The 20,742-nt window shown below is 46.2% G+C and overlaps 1 protein-coding gene across 3 annotated transcripts; it reads left to right on the plus strand.

Annotated features, from left to right (window-relative positions):
- Positions 1-85: 85 nt before the first annotated feature.
- PRUNE1 (prune exopolyphosphatase 1) lies at positions 86-20,409 on the plus strand. 3 transcript variants are annotated; one of them, XM_081815927.1, is made up of 8 exons: positions 86-193; positions 8,770-8,862; positions 9,614-9,816; positions 11,184-11,368; positions 12,448-12,606; positions 13,483-13,577; positions 15,932-16,090; positions 18,503-20,409. In XM_081815927.1, exons 2-8 carry the CDS (start codon positions 8,824-8,826, stop codon positions 18,929-18,931), a joined length of 1,269 nt encoding a protein of 422 aa, XP_081672053.1. In that variant the 5' UTR covers positions 86-193; positions 8,770-8,823; the 3' UTR covers positions 18,932-20,409. The 3 variants fall into 3 exon arrangements, with proteins under 3 accessions (XP_081672053.1, XP_006728408.1, XP_081672054.1); XM_006728345.3 differs by lacking the exon at positions 86-193 and adding an exon at positions 1,422-1,631; XM_081815928.1 differs by lacking the exons at positions 86-193; positions 11,184-11,368.
- The last annotated feature ends 333 nt before the right edge of the window (positions 20,410-20,742 follow it).

A 20,742-nucleotide genomic window follows, 5' to 3' on the forward strand; every position in this document is an offset into this window, starting at 1 on the left:
TAGTCAAGGACAAGCTCCCTGGAGGAGGAGGGGCTTGCCCAGCACTGGAGAATTTCCATCAGGGCTTTCTGACCTGGTCAGCAGCTTGGTGATCAGCAGTGAGAGAGAGAGAGAAACAAGGAGAGAAAAACAACAGACCCTTTCTCTTCCCTCCGCCTGCTGCTGGAAGGGACGGAGCGCTTGTGCCTCTCTGGTGAGAATAGGGAAGAGCAAGTGCCCTTGCTGATTGTGGGGAGGAGCAAGGCTGGACAGCAGCGGCTGGTTGGATTTGGGCTTTCTCAGTGGGTTTGGCAGGCCTTTGCTCTGAATCCACAGAAGCAGGGCCAAAGAGCATGATATTTGCATATTTACTCATTTAAAGTTAAAAAAATCCTGCTACTTTCCAAGCCCTTACTGTATCTTTGTGTGTGTGTGTGTGTGTGTGTCTAGAAATGGAACTGGTTGGGCAGAAGGTGTGGAAGACTCCCTAGGCTCTGGGAAGAGAGGCAGCAGGGAGAGAACTAGCTGAGCAAGCAGGAGATCCAATACCCCTGTGCTCCGGTCCTTGCTCCCAGCACAGTCCTCAGCTTCTCATGGGTCACCTCCTTTCAATTCTTGGGGGGGCCAGGAAGAGGGGGGAGCAGGAAAAGCTGGCAGTAAGAAATAAAGGGTTGGATCAATAAAGGAGGAGGCATTTGATGATGAGAGTACACTTATTTGCAGTACTCTGCATTACCGTGGGGCTGGAAGGCAGCAGTTAAGGGAGGTTGGAACCCAGCTCTACATTCTGAAGGGCCCTCCTAACTTGACTTACAGGGCTGCCGCAGGATGAAACTTCAAGCAACTCTGAAGGCTGAAAGGGCAGTTTGAACAATTAGGGAGGCAGGGAGCAAAAAACCCAGGTTACAACAGTCCAGAAAAAGGAAGAGTCATTTGCTGAGGCTGTAGACAAACAGGCTACTACTGAATTGTAAAGGAAGTAGCAGCAGGAATTGGCAAGAGACCGTAGGTATTAAGAAGAGGAGTCAGAAGATTATTTTAATGTTTTTATAACATGGACAGCAGAAAATTGGCGGCAATGGGTCAGTTTGGTAAAGGGGAGAATCCGAGAAAGGAAGACTGTTTTTGCTTTTGTAATTTAAGATGTCAACCCCAGATGCTCGGTGTAATATATGGAAAGATGCTATACTTAGCCTGACTCGAAAGGGAAAGTTTAGATGCCACAAACATAGGTTACTGTGACACATATACATTTCCCTGTCAAATGAGTAATCTCGGAAAATTCTCTTTCCCTCCATTCTTGGGGCCATTTCGGAGCTCCTAGACTACGTTTCCCAGGACGCCCTGCGCCACGCCCCGCTTCGCGCCTCTGGGAAGGGGGTCCCGTGAGTCTCTGGGCGCGGAGCTCCGCCTCCGCCGCTGGGGGCGGGGCGACGTCGGACTCCAGGAGCGCCGGATTACGCACTTCCTGCGGGGGTTGGGGCCGAATCGCTGTGTGGCGGGTTCGAGTCCCGCCTCCTGACTTTCGCCCCTAGCCCCTGAGTCCCGGGCGGGGCGCATTCTTCTGGTATCCTCTCCACGGACAGGGGCGGTGGCACACCTGGGACTTCACCATGGAGGACTACCTGCAGGGTTGTCGAGCCGCTCTGCAGGTAACGAATCCCGGTCTGTGATCGTAAGGAATGAAGCATGAGGTCCAGAAAGAACGAAGATGTGGGATCTGGGGAGCCCCGACGGTGTGGGGAGGGAACACGGAATTGTGGGGAGGGGGCTTGGGATCGGATCAAGCTTGGGGCCGGGGGGAGTGAGGAACGAGAACCTAGCTCTGGGGAATGCTGCTCCGTCTCCCGGGTTTTGGCTGCTGCCTTTGGGGTCTCCCCAAGAGCAGCGAGGAGGAATCGTGGATGTGGGACCTGCATCTGAGCCTCTGCTCACTGTCGCCTGTGTCAGTTCCGTCAAAAGGTGGAGCGGCTGTGCCGTCGGCTGTAGTGCCGCGCGAGGTGTATTTATCCTTTTCTCCCCGCCCCTCTTTCAGTTCACCACTCACCCGGCCTCCTTGGCCCATTGGCCTCCCGGTGAGCCCCGGAGGTGCGAGAGAACCTGGGCCCACGGCCTTACTGCTTTAGAAGAGCTGTTTCTGTCTGGCGTGTGGAACTCATTCTAGATTAGAGAATCATGTTTTACTTTTTTTTTTTTTTTTTGAGATTTTATTTATGTATTTGAGGGAAAGAGCATGAGAGGGGAGAGGGTCAGAGGGAGAAGCAGGCTTCCCGCTGAGCCAGGAGCCCGATGTGGGACTCGATCCCAGGACTCTGGGATCATGACCTGAGCCGAAGGCAGTCGCTTAACCGACTGAGCCACCCAGGCGCCCTAATCATAACTTTAAATCTGTTCTTAAGCTAAACGTGCTCAATACTATAGGCATATGTGTTGTTGACCCAAAACTTGCATTCCTTTGCCTCCAGTTTTCTTCTGTGGCCTTAACGCACATAAATTACGTAAGAATCCCCCGCCTGGAAGGGATAAGCCCAAAGTGTGTTTGGAATGAAAACTATAAGCTTGACTTACTTTTGGTACTTACTGTGGCGTATTTTTGGTACTCTGAGCTAGTTGGAATCTCCCAGCCATGCGGACTGGTCAGGCAGCATTTCATTTGGCTGCTATTCCCAGTTAGCAGAGAGGCTCTAGGAGGTCACCTGGCCCCCCCCACTTCAAGTTACACTGCCCATGTGGAGACCTAGACGGATGGTTGACTATGCTTTCCTTTCTAAGTGTCTTAAACTCTGCAAATTCCCCTGGCCGATAAATTCCGGTCTTTAACAAATCCTAAAAGTCACCTAATTTACTTCTGTGGACTCGGCTGCTTCAGCATAGGGGTGAAGGACAATTTTAATATTACCAATTGCACCAAATTTTTCCTTCTGAAATACAGGTTTGGGGAAAGTTGATATAATGCATAGGGCAATTTGGAACCATTTCGTTTGGTTACCTCTGATTTCCACCACTGGGAGCTCATTGGAGGACCAATGTAGAATCTTTGTGGCACTGTTCTGAGTGCTAAGCAGTGGAATTTTTTTCCCCATAATAACCCAAATGAGGGGTCTCCTTTCCACCATTTGGTAAAGAGCCCTTGGACCCGAAACCTCACCAAATAGCCTTTCATTGCATGCATCTATCTTTCAGCATCTATGCTTTAGAGTCCCCCCAGGTTAACAGCATATCTCCTACAGCAGTATGAAGCTGAAAAATACTGGGTTTTTCCGGTATTGCTGGTATCCTGACCTTTTTTTGCCTGCATTCATCTCCTAAGGAGCAAGATCTAGATCTTTCTTTTTCTGAACTTGTGAAGGTGAGGTTGTGTCTTAGAGTTCTTCTTATCACACAGCCTAGCCAGGGCTGGGAGAAATGAGAAAACCGGACTCTAGGAATGTTAGTGGAGGAACTGGTGGCAGGACGTACAGGTGGTGGCCAACAACTTAGATAGCTTTTAATTATAGAAGTGGTAAATGCACACAGTGAAAAAACCTAAATACAAAGAAGATATGAAATGAAAAAGAACAAGATCTTTTCTTCGTCTCCTCATCCCGTTCCCCAGAGGCCGCACTGTTGTTTCCTGTGTAAAGAAAGACATGATTTAGACAGATTCTGTTAAGTTTGAGTGTTTCTGTTAAGCTATGTTAACTTTTCGGGAAATGTGGATGCTTGACTTTTACACAGGATAGAGACAGCTTATAACCAGCCAACTCTCCTGTTGATACCAGATTTTTTTCTCTGGCATCTGATACCAGAGACATTTTCTGCAGCCTCTGCCACAACGATAGTAGGATGTTCCATTTAAAAGAAATCCTGGGTCGCCTGGGTGGCTCAGTCGTTAAGCGTCTGCCTTCGGCTCAGGTCATGATCCCAGGGTCCTGGGATCGAGCCCCGCATCAGGCTCCCTGCTCAGCAGGAAGCCTGCTTCTTCCTCTCCCACTCCCCCTGCTTGTGTTCCCTCTCTCACTGTGTCTCTGTCTGTCAAATAAATAAAATCTTTAAAAAAAAAAAAAAAAAGAAAGAAAGAAATCCTGTTTAACTAAATGTCCTATTCATGGTGACTCATCTTTCACTACTAGTGGGGAAAAACCTTTGCTTCAGGGTGGAGCCGCGTTCAAGTGTAGGTATTCATCCAGCAGCCTTCAGATAATCCGCGTTGTCTGCACTGCTCATTGCGGAAGGCAGGAATCGGGAGTGGCTGGCTATCCTGAAGACACCATAGTCCTTTCGTCAGTATCGGTACCATTTTCTCTGCTGGGAGGGCTTCTCTATCTCTGGCTCCCTGTCTCCTTTTTTTCCTCCCTCATTAACTATTTTGTAGAGGAGGCGCCAGACCATATTCAGCTTCAGAAGGCTGGTAGTTGCTTTTGCCAGCCCTAGAGCCCATCCTCACTCCCCGCATTGAGGTCACAAAGAGCATCAGGATCTAGTCATTGTGACTAGTGGGTTTGGGTGGTTTTTTTGTTTATTGGTTTCTTTGTTAGGAAGAAAAGTTTATATTTACTTGGGGCTCTCAGATTGTATTTCTTCCATTGGCAGCTCAGGTTTCCTCATGCTCTAAGTATAGCTGTATCTGCCCTCATCCTTTCCTCTGATGGTCAGAAAAGCGAGATTATTTCGCTTGTGCTCTCAGCTGGTGGAGGATGCGGTGGGGTGGGGGTTAAGAGTTACACGTTTTTCCTAAATGAAGAGAAGGGTGCCTTATAAGTCGGGCAGCCCAGGACAGTTTTAGTTTATTCGCACATAACCATTTATTGCATCCCTTTTCATTCTCAAAGTGTCCCTGTTTGAACAACAGAATGTTTAGTCGCCGAAGTCATAAACTATGTTCAAGATTAAGATACATGCCCACGAAAAGATAGCGAGTTCCTTAAGGTAGGAGTTCCATATGAGTGCTGGCAGCTGGAGGTCTGGAGGAGGAGGATTGCTGTGGTCTGGGTGGAAAGGGAAGGCGACACAGAGACAGGGGCTTTAGGTGGCATGAATGGATGGGTAGAGAAAGAAGGGTAGAGAAAGAAGATGGAAGGCAGCTCATCTTTCTAACCACCGAGTAGGCACTTACAGGCTATCTCATTTAATCCTCATAACAACTTCATGAAACTGGTTACAGTATTATCATTTTTAAAACCAAAAATGAAGCTTAGAGAGGCCCAAGTCCCACAACAAGTAAGAAGCAGAGCTGGGGGTGGGGGGTGTGCCTGGGTGGCTCCAACCGTTGGGCGTCTGCTCAGGTCATGATTCCCAGGGTCCTGGGATTGAGTCCCACATCGGGCTCCCTGCTCAGTGGGGAGCCTGCTTCTCCCTCTGCCTGCCGCTCCCCCTGCTTGTGCGCTCTCTCTCTCTCTATCAAATAAATAAAATCTTTAAAAAAAAAAAAAGAAGAAGAAGAAGAAGGAAAAGGAGCAGCAGCAGAGCAGGGATTTAGCCTAGTCTGTGGTCTCTTCAAATGGCAGTTCTGCTGCTTTCTGACAGAGAACAGAGTGCGAAGGTCAGAGCTGGGAATATGCACAGCGCGTTTTGTGGGTGGTGCATAGACCGGACAGGCTGGGGTGGTGGTGGGCCCTGACAGGGAAAGGAAGGCCACCACAGCCCCTGCTCAGTCCTTTCCAAGATATGGCAAAAGTCCCAGAGGATTGCTTTTGTATTCATTCCTTGTGGCTGCTCTCTTGGCTTGCCTGAGCAAGGGATTAGTTGTTCACCTTCTTGTGGATTTCATTTCTCCTCAGAGTCACAGACTTAGTGGTATGTGGTCCCTTCTTTCTGCTTTTCTGCTTAGCCTTCTCCATGCTGGGGATCTGACCGGTCCTGATTCAGCTGAAGCAGCACTAATGTGAGTTTTGGAAAGTTTCTTTGGGGGCCCAGCACTAGGTCTGTCCCGTTTGCTCTGCCTTTTCTCCGTTCCGCATCCCTTTTTTCTCCAGAGTCAGAACCATATGGCCATGCGTGTTTATGATACGGTTCCCTTTCTAGGGAACATGGTGCCCGCCTTACTGCTTCAGTGAGCTCGTTATCTCTGCAGCCACTTACGTCGAGTGCTTTGTTGCCACTTTGGTCCACAGCCATCTGGGCAGTTCTTGGTATCCAGGAAACAGGGGGACTTTCTCTGGTACCTGGAGGAGGAATTGCAAGTTAGAGGAGTTACTGTAGGACTGAATTCTTGTATAATGTAGGAAAAGAGTTTAATATTGGAAAGAATCTCCGCTCTCCCCTACTGTTCAGTATGGGCGGGTCTGGGCTGCCACCCTTGTGAGGTAGGCTTAGAGAAACGGGTGCAGGGAAGAACCTAAGGGCAAACTTTCCCCAGAAGTCCTCTCTGCAAAACCTCGACGGGTAACCTCTGCCTTTTGTACTTCTCTGGGGGTTGGGAGTAGGAGATGCAGAAAAAGGTGGTTTAAAAACAGAAACCTGGGGCACGTGACAGGCTCAGTTGGAAGAGCATCTGACTCTTGATCTCTGGGTTGTGAGTTGGAGCCCCATGTTGGGTATAGAGATTGCTTAAATAAAACTTAAAAAAAAAATCTATTTAGGGCAATTTATGGCACCAGATAGGGCAATTTATGCCACTAGAAGTCTTATAAAGTTGTACCTTTCTGGCTGTAGCTTCCTGGGGAAGCGAGGGGAGTGGGTAACAGCCAAAGAGGCAAGATGATTCTAGGTTCACCTAGATTCCCTTTCCTCCTATAGTTACATTACTTGATAACTGTTGATTGCTGTGTTTTGCTCCCCTGAACCCCTTTCCTACTTTCTGAAACTCTTGCATCTAGCAAATCTTTCCTGATTGAAGAAGTCAGATTGTTTGGATTTTCACCTGTCTGTAACCCAGTAGTTCTCGGCTGGTGGTGATTTTTGCCCCCAGGAATATTTGGCAAATCTGGAGACATTTTTGATGTCATTCCTGAGGGTGCTACTGGCATCTAGTGGGTGGAATCCGGGGATGCTGCCAAACATCCTCCCTCGCACAGGACAGCCCCCCCCCACAACAAATGATCCAGTCCAAAATGCCAGTAGTACTGAAATTAGGAAACTCTGCTATAACTGGTATGTCTCATTTTATCTCTTATCTCTTCCTCTGTCAGAAGCACGCTGAGATAGAAGTTCAAAAATAAACTGGTAAGAGAGAATTCTTGTGCCCTAAGCTGAGCCATGGACTTTATGGTCTCATCATATCTGGCAGAATGCTCATTCCTGGAATGAAATAATAATTCCTTTCTTTTCTTTTAAGATTTTTGTTTATTTATTTGTCAGAGAGAGAGAGCACAAGCAGGGGGAGCGACAGGCAGAGGGAGAAACAGGCTCCCTGCTGAGCAAGGATCCCAGTGCAGGGCTGGATCCCAGGATCCCAGGATCATGACCTGAGCCGAAGGCAGATGCTTAACCAACTGAGCCACCCGGGTGTCCCTACCTCAACCTTTCTGTGCTCAGTTTCCTCATCTTCAAAACAGAGATAACCAACTGAGCCACCTAGGCGTCCCTGAAATAATAATTCTTAAAGTACCTACCTCTTTGGGGTTGTTTTGAAGATTAAATGGTTAGTTCATGCATGTAAAAATATTACAGCAATGCACGGCACACTCAATAAAATAAATGTTTCCAACAAAGCAAAACCCTGCTTTGTCTCTGCTATTGTGGGCACTGTGGTTTTAATGTATTTTATTTAAGATTCTGACAGCTAGGGAGATGCAAGAGAACAAGGTTAGGAATAGCAGATATTCCTCCTTCCTCGGTTCTTATTAATAGCTGGATTTTTCAAGCTTTAAAAATAAAAGTTCCAGGGCTCCTGGCTGGCTCAGTCGGTGGAGCATGCAATTCGTGATCTCAGGCTCATGAGTTCGAGCCCCACATTTGGTGTAAAGATTACTTAAAAATAATAGTAAATAATAAATTATAAAAATAAATTATAAAAATAAAAGTTCCAGCAGCAGCAGCTGTTCTTGTTTTTGTTTTTTTTTTAAAGATTTTATTTATTTGACAGAGAAAGACACAGCAAGAGCAAGAACAAAAGCAGGGGGAGTGGGAGAGGGAGAAGCAGGCTTCCCGCGGAGCAGGGAGCCTGATATGGGGCTCGATCCAGGACCTGGGATCATGACCTGAGCCGAAGGCAGCCGCTTAATGCCTGAGCCACCCAGGCGCCCAACTGTTCTTGTTTTAATTTGAACCTGCTGGGGAAAGTGTCTGTGTCCTGGGTAGTGAGACTGCTTATCATCAAGTGTATCTGCTTATCATTGAGGCTTCTCAGGGTTGGGGGAGTTTTCATGGGCTGGGTAACTGGACTAGATTTTATTTTTACCTTCATTTTCAAGAGCTCTTCACCTCTTATGATTTAGAAGTATAAGGATGCTTTTCCCTATTTTGAAAATGGCAGGAGTCAAAGACCAGAAAAACAAACTGGGGTTGATATGGCTTGAGAACATCAGCTACCTCAACTGCTCTACCTTTGATTTCTCAAGTGCCCAAGGAAGCATAAGAAGTTCGAGATTTATTTACTGCTATTCTTTTTTAAGTTGATAATCAAGGAGATGGTGTAGTAGGAGAAAGGGCACGTTTCTACTTACTGGATATGTATGGAATGCTTAAATTTAGCTAAACATGGGTGGCCTCTCAGCCATTTCCTCATCCATGAAATGAGGACCTGTAAGATTATCTGATCTACCTCCTCTGTGAAGATCGGTGAGAAGAGGTGTGTGAAGCCCTGCTCACATATAAGGTAAATGGAAATAGAAATGCTTCTGCTAGTGTCCCATTCTCCTTCCTCACCAGGAGTCCCGGCCGCTACACATCGTGCTGGGAAATGAAGCCTGTGACTTGGACTCCATGGTGTCAGCTCTTGCCCTGGCTTTTTACCTGGCAAAGGTGAGTACTTAGCAACAGAGTCCCTTAGAATGAAAAGATCTGGATGCAAGTCCCAGCTCTGCTACTTAACACTATTTAGTCTTGGGTCAGTTAAATTCCTTGACTTTGCTGAGTCTCAGGTCACCATCTCTAGAATCTGAAATGATACTATTTTGCAATGTTGCTGGGAGGATCAAATTAGTAGATGTATTTTGAAGAAATTGTAAATCATAAAGCAATATTCAAACTTACTGAGTTCTTCTGGGTACCAGTGGTCTCATGCCCAGGTCAGTTTTTGAGGACTGATAATCCCTTCTCTGCAGCATCTAGAACTAGGTCTTTTCCAATAGTTACCTTGTTGACCTTCATGTTATGCTAAGAAGGAGAGAGGGCAAGAGTTGTCCTTTTTTTTTTTATTTGTTTTGTTTTTTAAAGATTTTATTTATTTATTTGAAGGAGAGAGACACAGCGAGAGAGGGAACACAAGCAGGGGTAGTGGGAGAGGGAGAAGCAGGCTCCCCGCCGAGCAGGGAGCCCAGTGAGGGGCTCGATCCCAGGACCTGGGATCATGACCTGAGCCGAAGGCAGACGCTTAACGCCTGAGCCACCCAGGCGTCCTGGTCCTTTTATTTTTTTATCAACTGGGTAATTATGGCTTTGAGAAAGTCAGTGACTTACCCAAGATCACATCTCCTTTAGTCCCAATAATTTTGTTATTTTTCCTGTTTATTCCAAAACATTGCCATGTGTTCTTTTCACTTTCCTTATCCAGACGACAGAGGCTGAGGAAGTCTTTGTGCCAGTCTTAAATATAAATCGTTCTGAGCTACCTCTACGAGGTGACAATGTTTTCTTCCTTCAGAAGATTAACATTCCAGAGTCCCTCTTGATTTTCCGGGATGAGATTGACCTCCATGCCTTGCACCAGGCTGGCCAACTCACTCTTATCCTTGTTGACCATCATGTCTTACCCAAGTAAGTAGAAGGAAGTTAAGCCGATATTTATCATGTGCCATGTTGAGTTCTGATGATTAAGAAATAAAGAGAGGAAGAAAGAATTTCTGCTCTCGGGATCTCACAGGCTAATTGTAATTGCTGGGTCATATCAGATATAGAAAATCAACAGAAAATATTGTCAGTTCTCCAGTTATGCAAGTAACAAAAAGAAATAGAAACATGGAGAGGTGAAACTAAAGGAGAACTCAGAAATCATTTAAAGCTGCCTTTGGCATCACTATTTTGTGGCAGATTTATTGTAATAGAAGCTTTTGAATAATGGTTACAACTCTATTTTTAATTTTTAAAAAGCAAAATTATTTCCTACATAAGGCAATATCTCATTAGTTGCATTGTGATGGGTGTTGGAGGTGTGTGATAACCGACACTCTAGAGGACAAGAGGTGCACGAAGGATGGGTAGTTAAATACAGTCAAGGGGAGTAGAGGGCGTGAGGAAAGGTTTCCTAAGAGAGTTGACCCTTGATCTCACTCTTGAGTGTTTGCTCCTGGAGTGGGGAGGCAAGATAGTTAGGAAAAGCATCCAGGCAGAGAAAGGAATTAATATAAGCAAAGGCAGACAGGCATGAAATAGCATGGTAAATTGGCAGAATTGGAATTTGTTTTGCATGGCTGGAGCATAAAATGTGACAGAGAAGTAGGACAGAGGAAGAGGTGAGACTAGGGAGGTCAGTGGGGGCCAGATTGTAGGCCCTGCCAAGGAGACAAGACTTGGTGTTAGGGTAGTGGGGAACTATTGGGAGTTATATTTATTCCAGATCCTAACAAAATCAAATCTGCATTTTTCAAATGATCATTCAGCAGCTTTGTGGAGGACAGCACAGGGGGGCCCCAAGATCAGGGGTCAGTCTTTGGTTAGGAAACTGTTGGAATAATCCAGATGAGAGATACTGAGGGCCTAGAATAAGGCAGTAGCAGAGCCATGGTGGTGGTGGGGGGCGTGTAGAAAAGATAGAAGCCATGGAATCTGATGAACTGTGTGGAATTTGGGTATTAAGTGGATTGAGATGACAGGAGAGATTTAGATGTTGGATGCCAAGGGTGTCAATCCGAAAGGCAACTCCCAAGGACATCAAATACTTGTAGATACTTGTAGCTGATACTTCACCAAATTCACTTATACACTATTTAAAGATGACTTCAGTTACAACATGTAGGAAAAGACTTGAGAACAGGGAGGCAGAGGTAGAAGTGACCAAAGTTCTGAATGTTTGCCTAAGATGTGCATTTTCCTTCATGGGTGAGGTGGAGATTTGGTTAGAACTGGCTGGAGTGCCCCTACCCATCTTTCCTTCTCTTTGCCCTACCCCCCGCTTCTGCACACAGAGGTGACGCAGCCCTAGAGGAGGCGGTAGCCGAGGTGCTAGACCATCGGCCCATCGAGCAGAGGCACTGCCCTCCCTGCCCCATGTCCGTGGAGCTGGTGGGGTCCTGTGCTACCCTGGTGACCGAGAGAATCCTGCAGGGGGCACCAGAGATCTTGGACAGGCAGACTGCAGCCCTTCTGCACGGTGAGGGTGGCTTTCGGGTCGGGAGAGGGGAAAAGTCTCTTGTTTTTTTTTAAGTCTAGATCCTCATTCTTTTTTCTTTTTTTTAAGATTTTATTTATTTATTTGTCAGAGAGAGCACAAGCAGGGGGAGTGGGAGAGGGGGAAGCGATGTGAGACTTGATCCCAGGACCCCGGGATCATGACCTGAGCTGAAGGCAGATGCTTAACGACTGAGCCACAGAGTTTTCCCGAGAATGGAAAAGTCTAGACTTCCAGCTTGATCATACCCTCTCCAAGCTATCCCGTCCATTTCAAAGGCTGGGTCCTTTCAGGGGACAATTAGACATTAAAAGGCTGTGGTGAGGGGCGCCTGGGTGGCTCAGTCGGTTAAGCATCTGCCTTCGACTCAGGTAGTGATCTCAGGGTCCTGGGATCAAGCCCCGCGTTGGGCTCCCTGCTCAGCGACAGCCTGCTTCTCCCTCTGCCTGCCACTCTGCCTACTTGTGTTCTCTCTCTCTGTCAAATAAATAATTAAAATCTTTAAAAAAAAAAAAAAGGCTGTGGTGAAAGCAGAAAGGAAGCACGGGACCACAGACCTAGAGGCTGCCTACTGCAGCATTGTATGATGGAAAGAGAACCAGCCACAGAAGCAGGGAATGGATTCTAATACCATTCCTGTCCAGGAGGTTGTTATGTGACCTTGAGCAAGTTTCTTCACCTTTCTTGTTCTCATTTTTTCCATTTGTAAAAAAAAAAAAGAGAGAGAGAGAGAATTGGATTAGACTATCTCTTCTGACTTCTAAGTTTCTTTAATGGAATTTGGCCTACAGAAGGGAGGTCATCTCTCTCTAACTTGGTTTCAAGATCTCTGATGATTGGGGTGCTCAGGCACCCTTTCTGCCTTTTCCCCATTTTCCTGCCTACATTTTAATTTGGATTGGGGAAGTCTTACTCAAGACATAGTCCCAGTTTCTTGTTTTGTTTTCAGTGAGTTTGCCACACGGTCTTCTCTATTATGTCCATCTGGTTTGAGGGTTATGTGTGTTCTAGTGGTCGCGAATGGAAGGCCATAGGATTTGAGTTTTGTCTCGTCTCCACAGGAACAATCATCCTGGATTGTGTCAACATGGACCTGAAAGTTGGAAAGGCAACCCCAAAAGACAGCAAATATGTGGAGAAACTGGAGGCCCTCTTCCCAGATCTGCCCAAGAGGAATGACATCTTTGACTCTCTACAAAAGGCAAAGTTTGATATATCAGGTATGAAACAGTAAACTGACTTCTCTCCCTTCCACGTGAGAAAACAGATGGGCGAGACTTGTTCATTGTATTCTTTTTTTCTTTTTTTAGAGAGAGAGTAGAGAGTGCGCAGACTTGGGGGTGGGGGCACAGAGGGAGAGAAAAAAGTCCTAAGCAGGCTCCACGCTTAGCATGGTCTCATGACCCTGAGATCAAGACCTAAGCTAGAATCAAGAGTCTGCTGCTTAACCAACTGAGCCACCTGGGTGCCCTGATTGTTCATTGTATTCTTGAACACCATTGAAACAATTTCAGAGCATGCATAATGATTTAAGCTTTACAACAGAGAGAACCAAGGTAGTATGTGAGTCTGATCATGAACTTATCAATCATTTACTGGATTGTTCTATCCTGGCTGTTGGGTAGGAAGAGGAGGAATATATGAGTTTCAGGTTTCTGGTCTAATCAGAGAATATAGGTATATAAGTAAAATCTGCTGAAGGAATACTAAATTATCTGAGTGAGATCTACATGATTGTTTAGGGAAGCAGGAGAAACATTGAGGGTGAATATACAAAGGACAAAGGAGGAGAACAAAAATAACTTCCATAATTTTTTACCCAGATACCACCTGTTGACATAAAAAAAGGAAAGTACCACATGAACTTGTAGAAAGTTAAAACTATGCAGAAAGGGGAAACAGCAACTATTGTGACTCAGTTATTTAAAATAATTTTTTCTTATGTAGTTACATTCTTGGTTATCTCCCCTATTCATTGCCCCTCAAAGAGAGGCTGTGTTTTTCCTCATCCTTGACCTGTCTTGGTGTCCTCACCTTCCTGGTCTGGGGACCTTGGGCTCTCTTATTTGACCCCTGGTCTCAAATCCATTGTCTAGGACTGACCACTGAGCAGATGCTGAGAAAGGATCAGAAGACCATCTCCAGACAAGACACCAAGGTGGCCATTAGTGCAATATATATGGATTTGGAGGTAAGAGCAAAGTGTAGGTATGGGTGGGAGAGAAAGCCCTCAGTTACGTGCGTAACCTTGCTCCTCACTCCTGGCTCCCCTCCATAATATGTCTTGTACCTGTGTGCCTTCTGTCATGTCTGCTGGCACTCCCACAGTCCATGACCTCTCACCGCACCACTGTGATAGGCTGCATACTGGTTTCCCTACTTCTTCTTTTGCACCCTACAAACCACTCTCCCCACAACGGCCAGAGTGATCTCTTTATAAGATGTAGGTCTGAAAAAAACAAACACAAAACAAAAAAGATGTAAGTTGATCACATCAGCCTTCTCCCTCTGCTGCCTTTTCATTGCATTCCTTTTTTTTTTTTAAGATTTTTATTTATTTGTTTGTTTGTTTGTTTATTTGACAGAGAGAGAGCACACAATCAGGGGGAGTGGCAGGCAGAGAGAGAGGGAGAAGCAGGCTCTCCGCTGAGCAGGGAGACCGACACAGGGCTCCATCCCAGGACCCTGGAATCATGACCTGAGCTGAAGGCAGATGCTTAACTGACTGAGCCACCCAGGTGTCCCTCTTTGCATTCCTAATAGAATTTAAAGGCCCTGCTGTGGTTTACAGGGCCCTCCTTGATCTGGCCCTCGCCTCTCTCTCTCTGACCTCATCTCCTTCCAGCCCCACTCCTGCACTCACACTGCTGTAGCCACACTAATTTTCTTTCTGTTCATTGGAACCATTAAGCTCATTCACACCTCAGGGCCTTTGCAGTGGCTTTTGCCTTTGCAGAGCTGGCTCTTATCACTCAGGTCTTAATTCAGATGTCTCCTCTTTTAAGAGGTTTTTCCTCACCACTGTAATTGACATAATATTCTCTGTGCTCAAAAATCTAACAGTTTTTGAATTTTGTTCGTAGCACTTAATGGACTGAACTAATCAATTTCATGGTTTCCTTGCTTATTGTCCATATTCCTCTGGTAGTTTATCAGCTCCACCAGAGGTAGGACCCTGTTTCTTTTGTTTCTGCTGTATCTCTAGCACCTTTGCAGTACGTGGCAATTGTGGGTACTCAGTAAATTTTGTTGACTGGGTGACTGAATATAACTTTGACAATGGTATTTCACTACCTGGTTCCATGTCATATTGATTTACATCATTTGACAACCTGATCTGAACACATTTCCTCATAGTCTGTACAGCTTTCTACTAAATACTAAGTAATTTCAAGAAAACAAAAGAGCCTGGTCTTTCCCCTTGCTGCCTCATTTGAGAAACAAACATAAGAACAGAGAAGGCTTGCCAAGTAGCATACATTGACACAGTACAAATCGACACATTAGAAATGCCAGGGAGGGCGCCTGGGTGGCTCAGTTGGTTGGGCGACTGCCTTCGGCTCAGGTCATGATCCTGGAGTCCCGGGATCGAGTCCCGCATCAGGCTCCCTGCTCGGCGGGGAGTCTGCTTCTCCCTCTGACCCTCCCCCCTCTCATGTGCTCTCTGTCTCTCTCATTCTCTCTGTCTCAGATAAATAAATAAAATCTTTTAAAAAAATAAAAAAAAAAAAGAAATGCCAGGGATAGAGCAAAGCCCTGACCTGAAATAGCTGGCAGTATCATCCAGTAGAAAAAATACTACCTGAGACTGGAGAAGATGAGTTTGGCAAAGAACGAAGGGCCACGGGTGCAGGCATCCCGTGTCTGTTGTTATTGGTATGCCCCATTGTTCTGTTTTAGAATAAAAATAGCTCCGAGGCAAAGGCCTTGCTTGTTTGATGGCAAGAACAGGAGAGCCTTGTATGTGCCAGGCATGTTCCTTACATGATCATGCTTTAAGTTTTAAAACAATCACTTTTGGGGCACCTGGGTGGCTCAGTCGTTGAGAGTCTGCCTTCGGCTCAGGTCATGATCCCGGGGTCCTGGGATTGAGCCCTGCATCATGCTCTCTGCTCAGCGGGAAGCCTGCTTCTCCCTCTCCCACTCCCCCTGCTTGTGTTCCTGCTCTCGCTCTCTCTCTCTCTGTCAAATAAATAAAATCTTAAAAAAAAAAAAAATCACTTTTGATAAAGGTTCTAGCCTCCTTTTACAAATGAAGAAACTCAAGTCCGAGGAGCTTACTATACAACTCCCTGATTATATAGCTAATAGGTCATAGAGCTGATTTTCAAACCAGTTCTCTCTGAATCTAAAACCTATATTCTCCCCGTTCTACCTGCTGCTTCCCAGCACATAAATAACACAGAGTCAATATGAGATACTGTTCTTATGGAGTATAAGCTCCAGGTTAACATGGAAAGAAACCCTTCGTGAGCATGTTTTGTTGCTGGTGACAAAGAGGGTCCGGCTGAAGCTCTTACCACTGCCCTGTTTCTTCTCTTTCAGGCCTTTCTGCAGAGGTCTGGCCTCATTGCAGATCTCCATGCTTTCTGCCAGTCTCACAACTGTGATGTCCTGGTCACCATGACTATCTTTTTCAACACTCACAATGAGCCAGTGCGGCAGCTGGCTATTTTCTGTCCCCATGCAGCACTCCGAATGACGGTGAGTCTGTCCCTTCTGCAGCCTGAAGTCCCTACGGAGCTCTGCTTGTACGCACCACCCTGTGCTGTACAGACCTGTCCTTGGGGAGCACCGGGTGACTCAGTCTGTTGAGTATATTGTCTGACTCTTGATTTCTGCTCAGGTCATGATCTTATGGGTTGTGGGATGGAGGCCCACATCGGGCTCAGTGATTCTCGAGATTCTCCCCCCTCTGCCCACCCCCTTGCGTGGGCACACACTTGTGCGCATGTGTGCACGAGCTCTCTCTTTCTCAAATAAATAAATCTTTAAAAAAAAAAAAGACCTGTCCTTGGTTCTTGTATTTTTTTTTAAAGATTTTATTTATTCATTTGAGGGAGAGACAGAGAGACCACAAGCAGGGGGAGAGGCAGAAGAAGAGGGAGAAGCAGACTCCCTGCTGAGCAGGAAGCCCAACATGGGACTCGATCCCAGGACCTGGAGATCAGGACCCGAGCCAAACGCAGATGCTCAACCATCTGAGCCACCCAGGCACCCCTTGGTTCTTGTATTTACACAGACGTCCCTTGACCTATTTCTCGAATCTTCCCTCCTCGCTTTTCCCCATTCTCTCTACATGTGAATATCCTTAATCATACTGTTGTTGAGAAAGAAAGATTCCAAAGACAATTAGAGACACAGTTCCTGTTTGAAGGAACTTGAAGTCAGATTAAAAAGCAGTGTCATAAATCTGGAGTTAAAACTCAATTCTTGGTCTAATCATTAATTCCTCATCCCTGAAAACCAGTTCCTTTCTTTTTACCCTATTGCCTTGAAAATGGGAAACACCAGAGATGCCTTTTCTACTACTTACCCATGCAGGGATGAATTACTCTATCTACTGCTAACTCTGTAGAGAAGAAATCCAAGAGCAGGTTTGTTTTCTTTCCTGATCTGTTTGGCCACTTTTCCCACTACTTCCCCTTTCTTTTCCTCTGTTGGTTACTGATTAGCCCAGGGAAGAATTTAAAAGTGGGCTTAAGACAGTCCAGGGGGCACCTGGGTGGCTCAGTCGTTAAATGTCTGCCTTCGGCTCAGGTCATGATCCCAGGGTCCTGGGATCGAGCCCCGCATTGGGCTCCCTGCTCTGCGGGAAGCCTGCTTCTCCCTCTCCCACTCGCCCGGCTTGTGTTCTCTCTCTCACTGTCTCTCTCTGTCGGATAAATAAATAAAATCTTAAAAAAAAAAAAAAGTCCAGGAATGTTTGGGATTTCTTGGGCAGTGTGAGGACTACCAAAGACTGGTTTGCATACAGTCAGATAATCTTTTGATTCCAAAGAAGGTTATGTCACCCTTTCCTTTTCTGGAAGCAAATGTAATTTCATTTAGTGGAAGGTAGTTTGGCACTGTGGAAGGAACTACAGTTTTATTTATTTATTTGACACAGAGAGAGCGCACAACCAGGGGGAGTGGCAGGCAGATGGAGAGGGAGAAACACTCCCTGCTGAAAGGGAGCCCAATTCTGGGCTTGATCCCAGGGTCCCGGGATCATGACCTGAGCTGAAGGCAGATGCTTAACCAACTGAGCCACCCAGGTGCCCCAAGAACTACAGTTTTAAAAGGCAGAAGGACATGTTTTCTCTCCCAGATTTGCCACTTACCTGCTCCTTGAGCTCAGGCAAGTCAGTTGACTTCTGAGTCTGTACATGGCATAATATCACCCACTGATTAGTCTGATGTGATCATTAAACACAAGATCTTATGTAAAGCACATTGCAGGGCACAAAGTAAGCAGGCAGCAAACAGTGGCTCTTACTAATCATGTCATGAAGGCAAGGGTGCTTTGGCCATAGGAAGTGCCTCTCCCACCTTCTGAAATGTCCCTGCCTTCTCCCCACCACACCCCCTCTGTGCTGTCCTCTGAAGCTGTGCAGATACCTGAAGATTCCCCACTGCACCCCTCTTCTCAGTGTGCCCTCCCTTCTCCTCTCCCTCCTATGGTAGAAATTATATAAAAGAGTGATTTAGAACACTGGCTTTGGTGGTGGACCTGGGTTCAAGTGTCAGCTTTGCTTCGTTTAAACTATGACCTCAGGCAATTACTTAATCCATCTGAGCCTCTGTCTCCCTACCTGTAAATGAGGGTAATACCAGTACCCTCTGAGAGGTTCAGCCTCTCCCATCATCTACGGGATTTTGCTCTCAGATACTTAAGCTCTTCAGGCTTGGGTTTACTTATCAATAAAACGAAATATATGATCTCAAATGTTTCTTCTGTTTCCAAATACTATGTGTATTAGCTAATGTGCTTTTTTCTGAAGCAATAATATTGAACTCTGGATGATTTAATTTAAAAAAAAAATGTTTCTCTGTAAGAGAAGTCTCTATCTTAGAAACCGCAGCTGTTTGCTTCCCCACCTCATGTACCATCTCCCCATCTTGTCTCCTCTTTAGATCTGTGGAGTGCTGGAACACTCCCACTCTCCATCCCTGAAGCTAACCCCTGCCCCAAGCACCCACCCTCACCTCCAAGCCTATCTTCAGGGCAACACCCAGGTCTCTCGGAAGAAACTTCTGCCTCTGCTCCAGGAGGCCCTGTCAGCGTATTTTGACTCCATGAAGATCCCTTCAGGGCAGCGTGAGACAGAGGGTGTGTGCAGGGAGCAGGCAGACAAGGAATTGGACAGGGCAGGTAACTCCCTGGTTCCTGGACTGAGCCAAGATGAGGAGGAGCCCCCACTGCCCCCCACACCCATGAACAGCTTGGTGGATGAGTGCCCTCTGGATCAGGGGCTGCCTAAACTCTCAGCCGAGGTCATCTTTGAGAAGTGCAGTCAGATCTCGCAGTCACAGTCGACCGCTGCCTCCCTGTCTAAGAAGTGACTGCTGGGAGGGGACACGATGGTGAGAGAGGTTGCTTGAACCACTTCAAATGCATGTTTTGAGATGTGTCGGCGGTTCCGTCTTCATGGCTCCGGGATCTGGTGTACTGTGTTCATGAACCGGGAAGAAGAAAGAAGTGAAAGAAAAGAGCTGCTCTGGGGATGGCTTCCTGCCTTTTCCGCAGATCTCTACCCATCAGACAAATCGTATTATTTAATTTAAATCTTCGAATCTGCGCTGACTCTCCTGTATTTCCCTAGCCAGGGGCACAGTATGATACTGCACAGTTCCAGCAGAGTGGCACAAGAAGGTGTACCCTCAGTAAGGCTCTGTGACAGAACCAGTATCTCTCATGGAACCAAACATCCGTTGTCTCCGTGTATTCATTTATCCTCTTCTTCATTCAGCTAGATAGAAAATAGAGTGTGCTTTGCAAACTCCTATTCGTTTTCAGCCTTTAGCAGAATCCAGCTCCATGATTCCTCTCTCTGTCCCCAGTTAGGTGACGGTAGCCGAGGCTGAGGTAGCTACATTTGTATTCTGAGCTGATTATGACTCTTTTAAGATCGGTGGGGAGCAGCTAAAAGACCATTATCTTCCGTCCTGGTCAACCGGCCTGGCTCTCAGTTTCTTTGGATCCCTCGGTCCCAGAGCCACAGGGACCCCAGAAAGACCCAGAAGACCCCTGGTGCTTGAGAGTTTGGGCGACACCCAGGAAAGCCTTAAGACCACATAGGTACTCTTCCCAAAAGACAGAAGAACTGCAGTGAGAGCCCGGCTCTGGGCCCTGCCTTAGCGGCCCGGCAATTTCTCTTCCATCCTGTTCTCTTCTTGCTCACGTTGAAAGAAAGTATGGAGTTCTAATACCGACTGCTGTGAACTGTGGGTCTCTTGGTAAGACACTTCACTTCTCTAGGCTTCATTCGCCCCGTCTGTAAAACTAAGGATCTGGACTGGATGTTCTCTGGTATTCTGTGATCTGCCTCTTGGTGCCATTGCTTCTCTCCCTGCTTCTCTGTATTGGTTTGTTTGTTTCTGTTCTCCCTGGGAATGCTCAGGGTGGCTGAACTGTCTGTATTTATATGTGATTGTACCAAGGGACTCAGTTTCACGTAGCATGTACAGCGGTATGATTCATACCATAGTGACCCAGCAGAGAACTCCCCCATCGACTTGTTCTGCATGTGTAGAGTCTCCCTTTTCCCTTCAGACCAACCTGTTCGCCTTTTTCCTGCCCCACAGCCCAGCTTCATGTAAGTTGCCCACGGTTCCACTGAATGGTGGGGTGCGTGAAACAGTTTTGGCATGATGTCTTCAGTATGAGGGGGATGGTGTGACTTCATTTTGAGGGGATGATGTCTGTAGCCGTTGGAAGGTAAAAATAGTGGTGTGATTTTGAACCAAAGGAATTTATGTTTTGTAACTTGGGTACTTTATTTTGCATTTTGTTAAAGTATTAAATACATTTTTTTTCCTGTTTGGGGCCTTATTGTCTCTTCTTACCTCTGATAATGGTTTCAGCCTCCTCAAGATTCATCTCCCTTCTTCCTGCTGTATGGAATGTCTCCATTAACTTTTTTTTGGGAATGAAGAACAACAGTCTTCCATCTCTCCTTATCCTTGGCCGTTCATCTGTTTCTTCTTCCAGAACCCTCTTAATAACGGCGTTCCCAATCTTGCTTATGCTCAAAAAGCATAGTCTTAAAACCAAAATGTTTTTTACCATTTCCTTTTTTTTTTTTTTCTCTTTCTTTTTCTTTTTTTTTTAAAGAGCAGCTTCCAGAAGTTATAAGGAGTCTGGAAGGGAAAAC

This window comes from Leptonychotes weddellii, chromosome 4 (genome assembly GCF_054177405.1).
Source record: "Leptonychotes weddellii isolate Sample4059 chromosome 4, ASM5417740v2, whole genome shotgun sequence".
Taxonomy (NCBI): domain Eukaryota; kingdom Metazoa; phylum Chordata; class Mammalia; order Carnivora; family Phocidae; genus Leptonychotes; species Leptonychotes weddellii.

Coding starts and splice junctions, on each gene's coding strand:
- PRUNE1 (XM_006728345.3), top strand. CDS start 1,593: ATGGAGGACTACCTGCAGGGTTGTCGAGCCGCTCTGCAG. Junction 12,607..13,482: donor GGCAAAGTTTGATATATCAG/GTATGAAACAGT, acceptor TCCATTGTCTAG/GACTGACCACTGAGCAGATG. Junction 13,578..15,931: donor CAATATATATGGATTTGGAG/GTAAGAGCAAAG, acceptor CTTCTCTTTCAG/GCCTTTCTGCAGAGGTCTGG.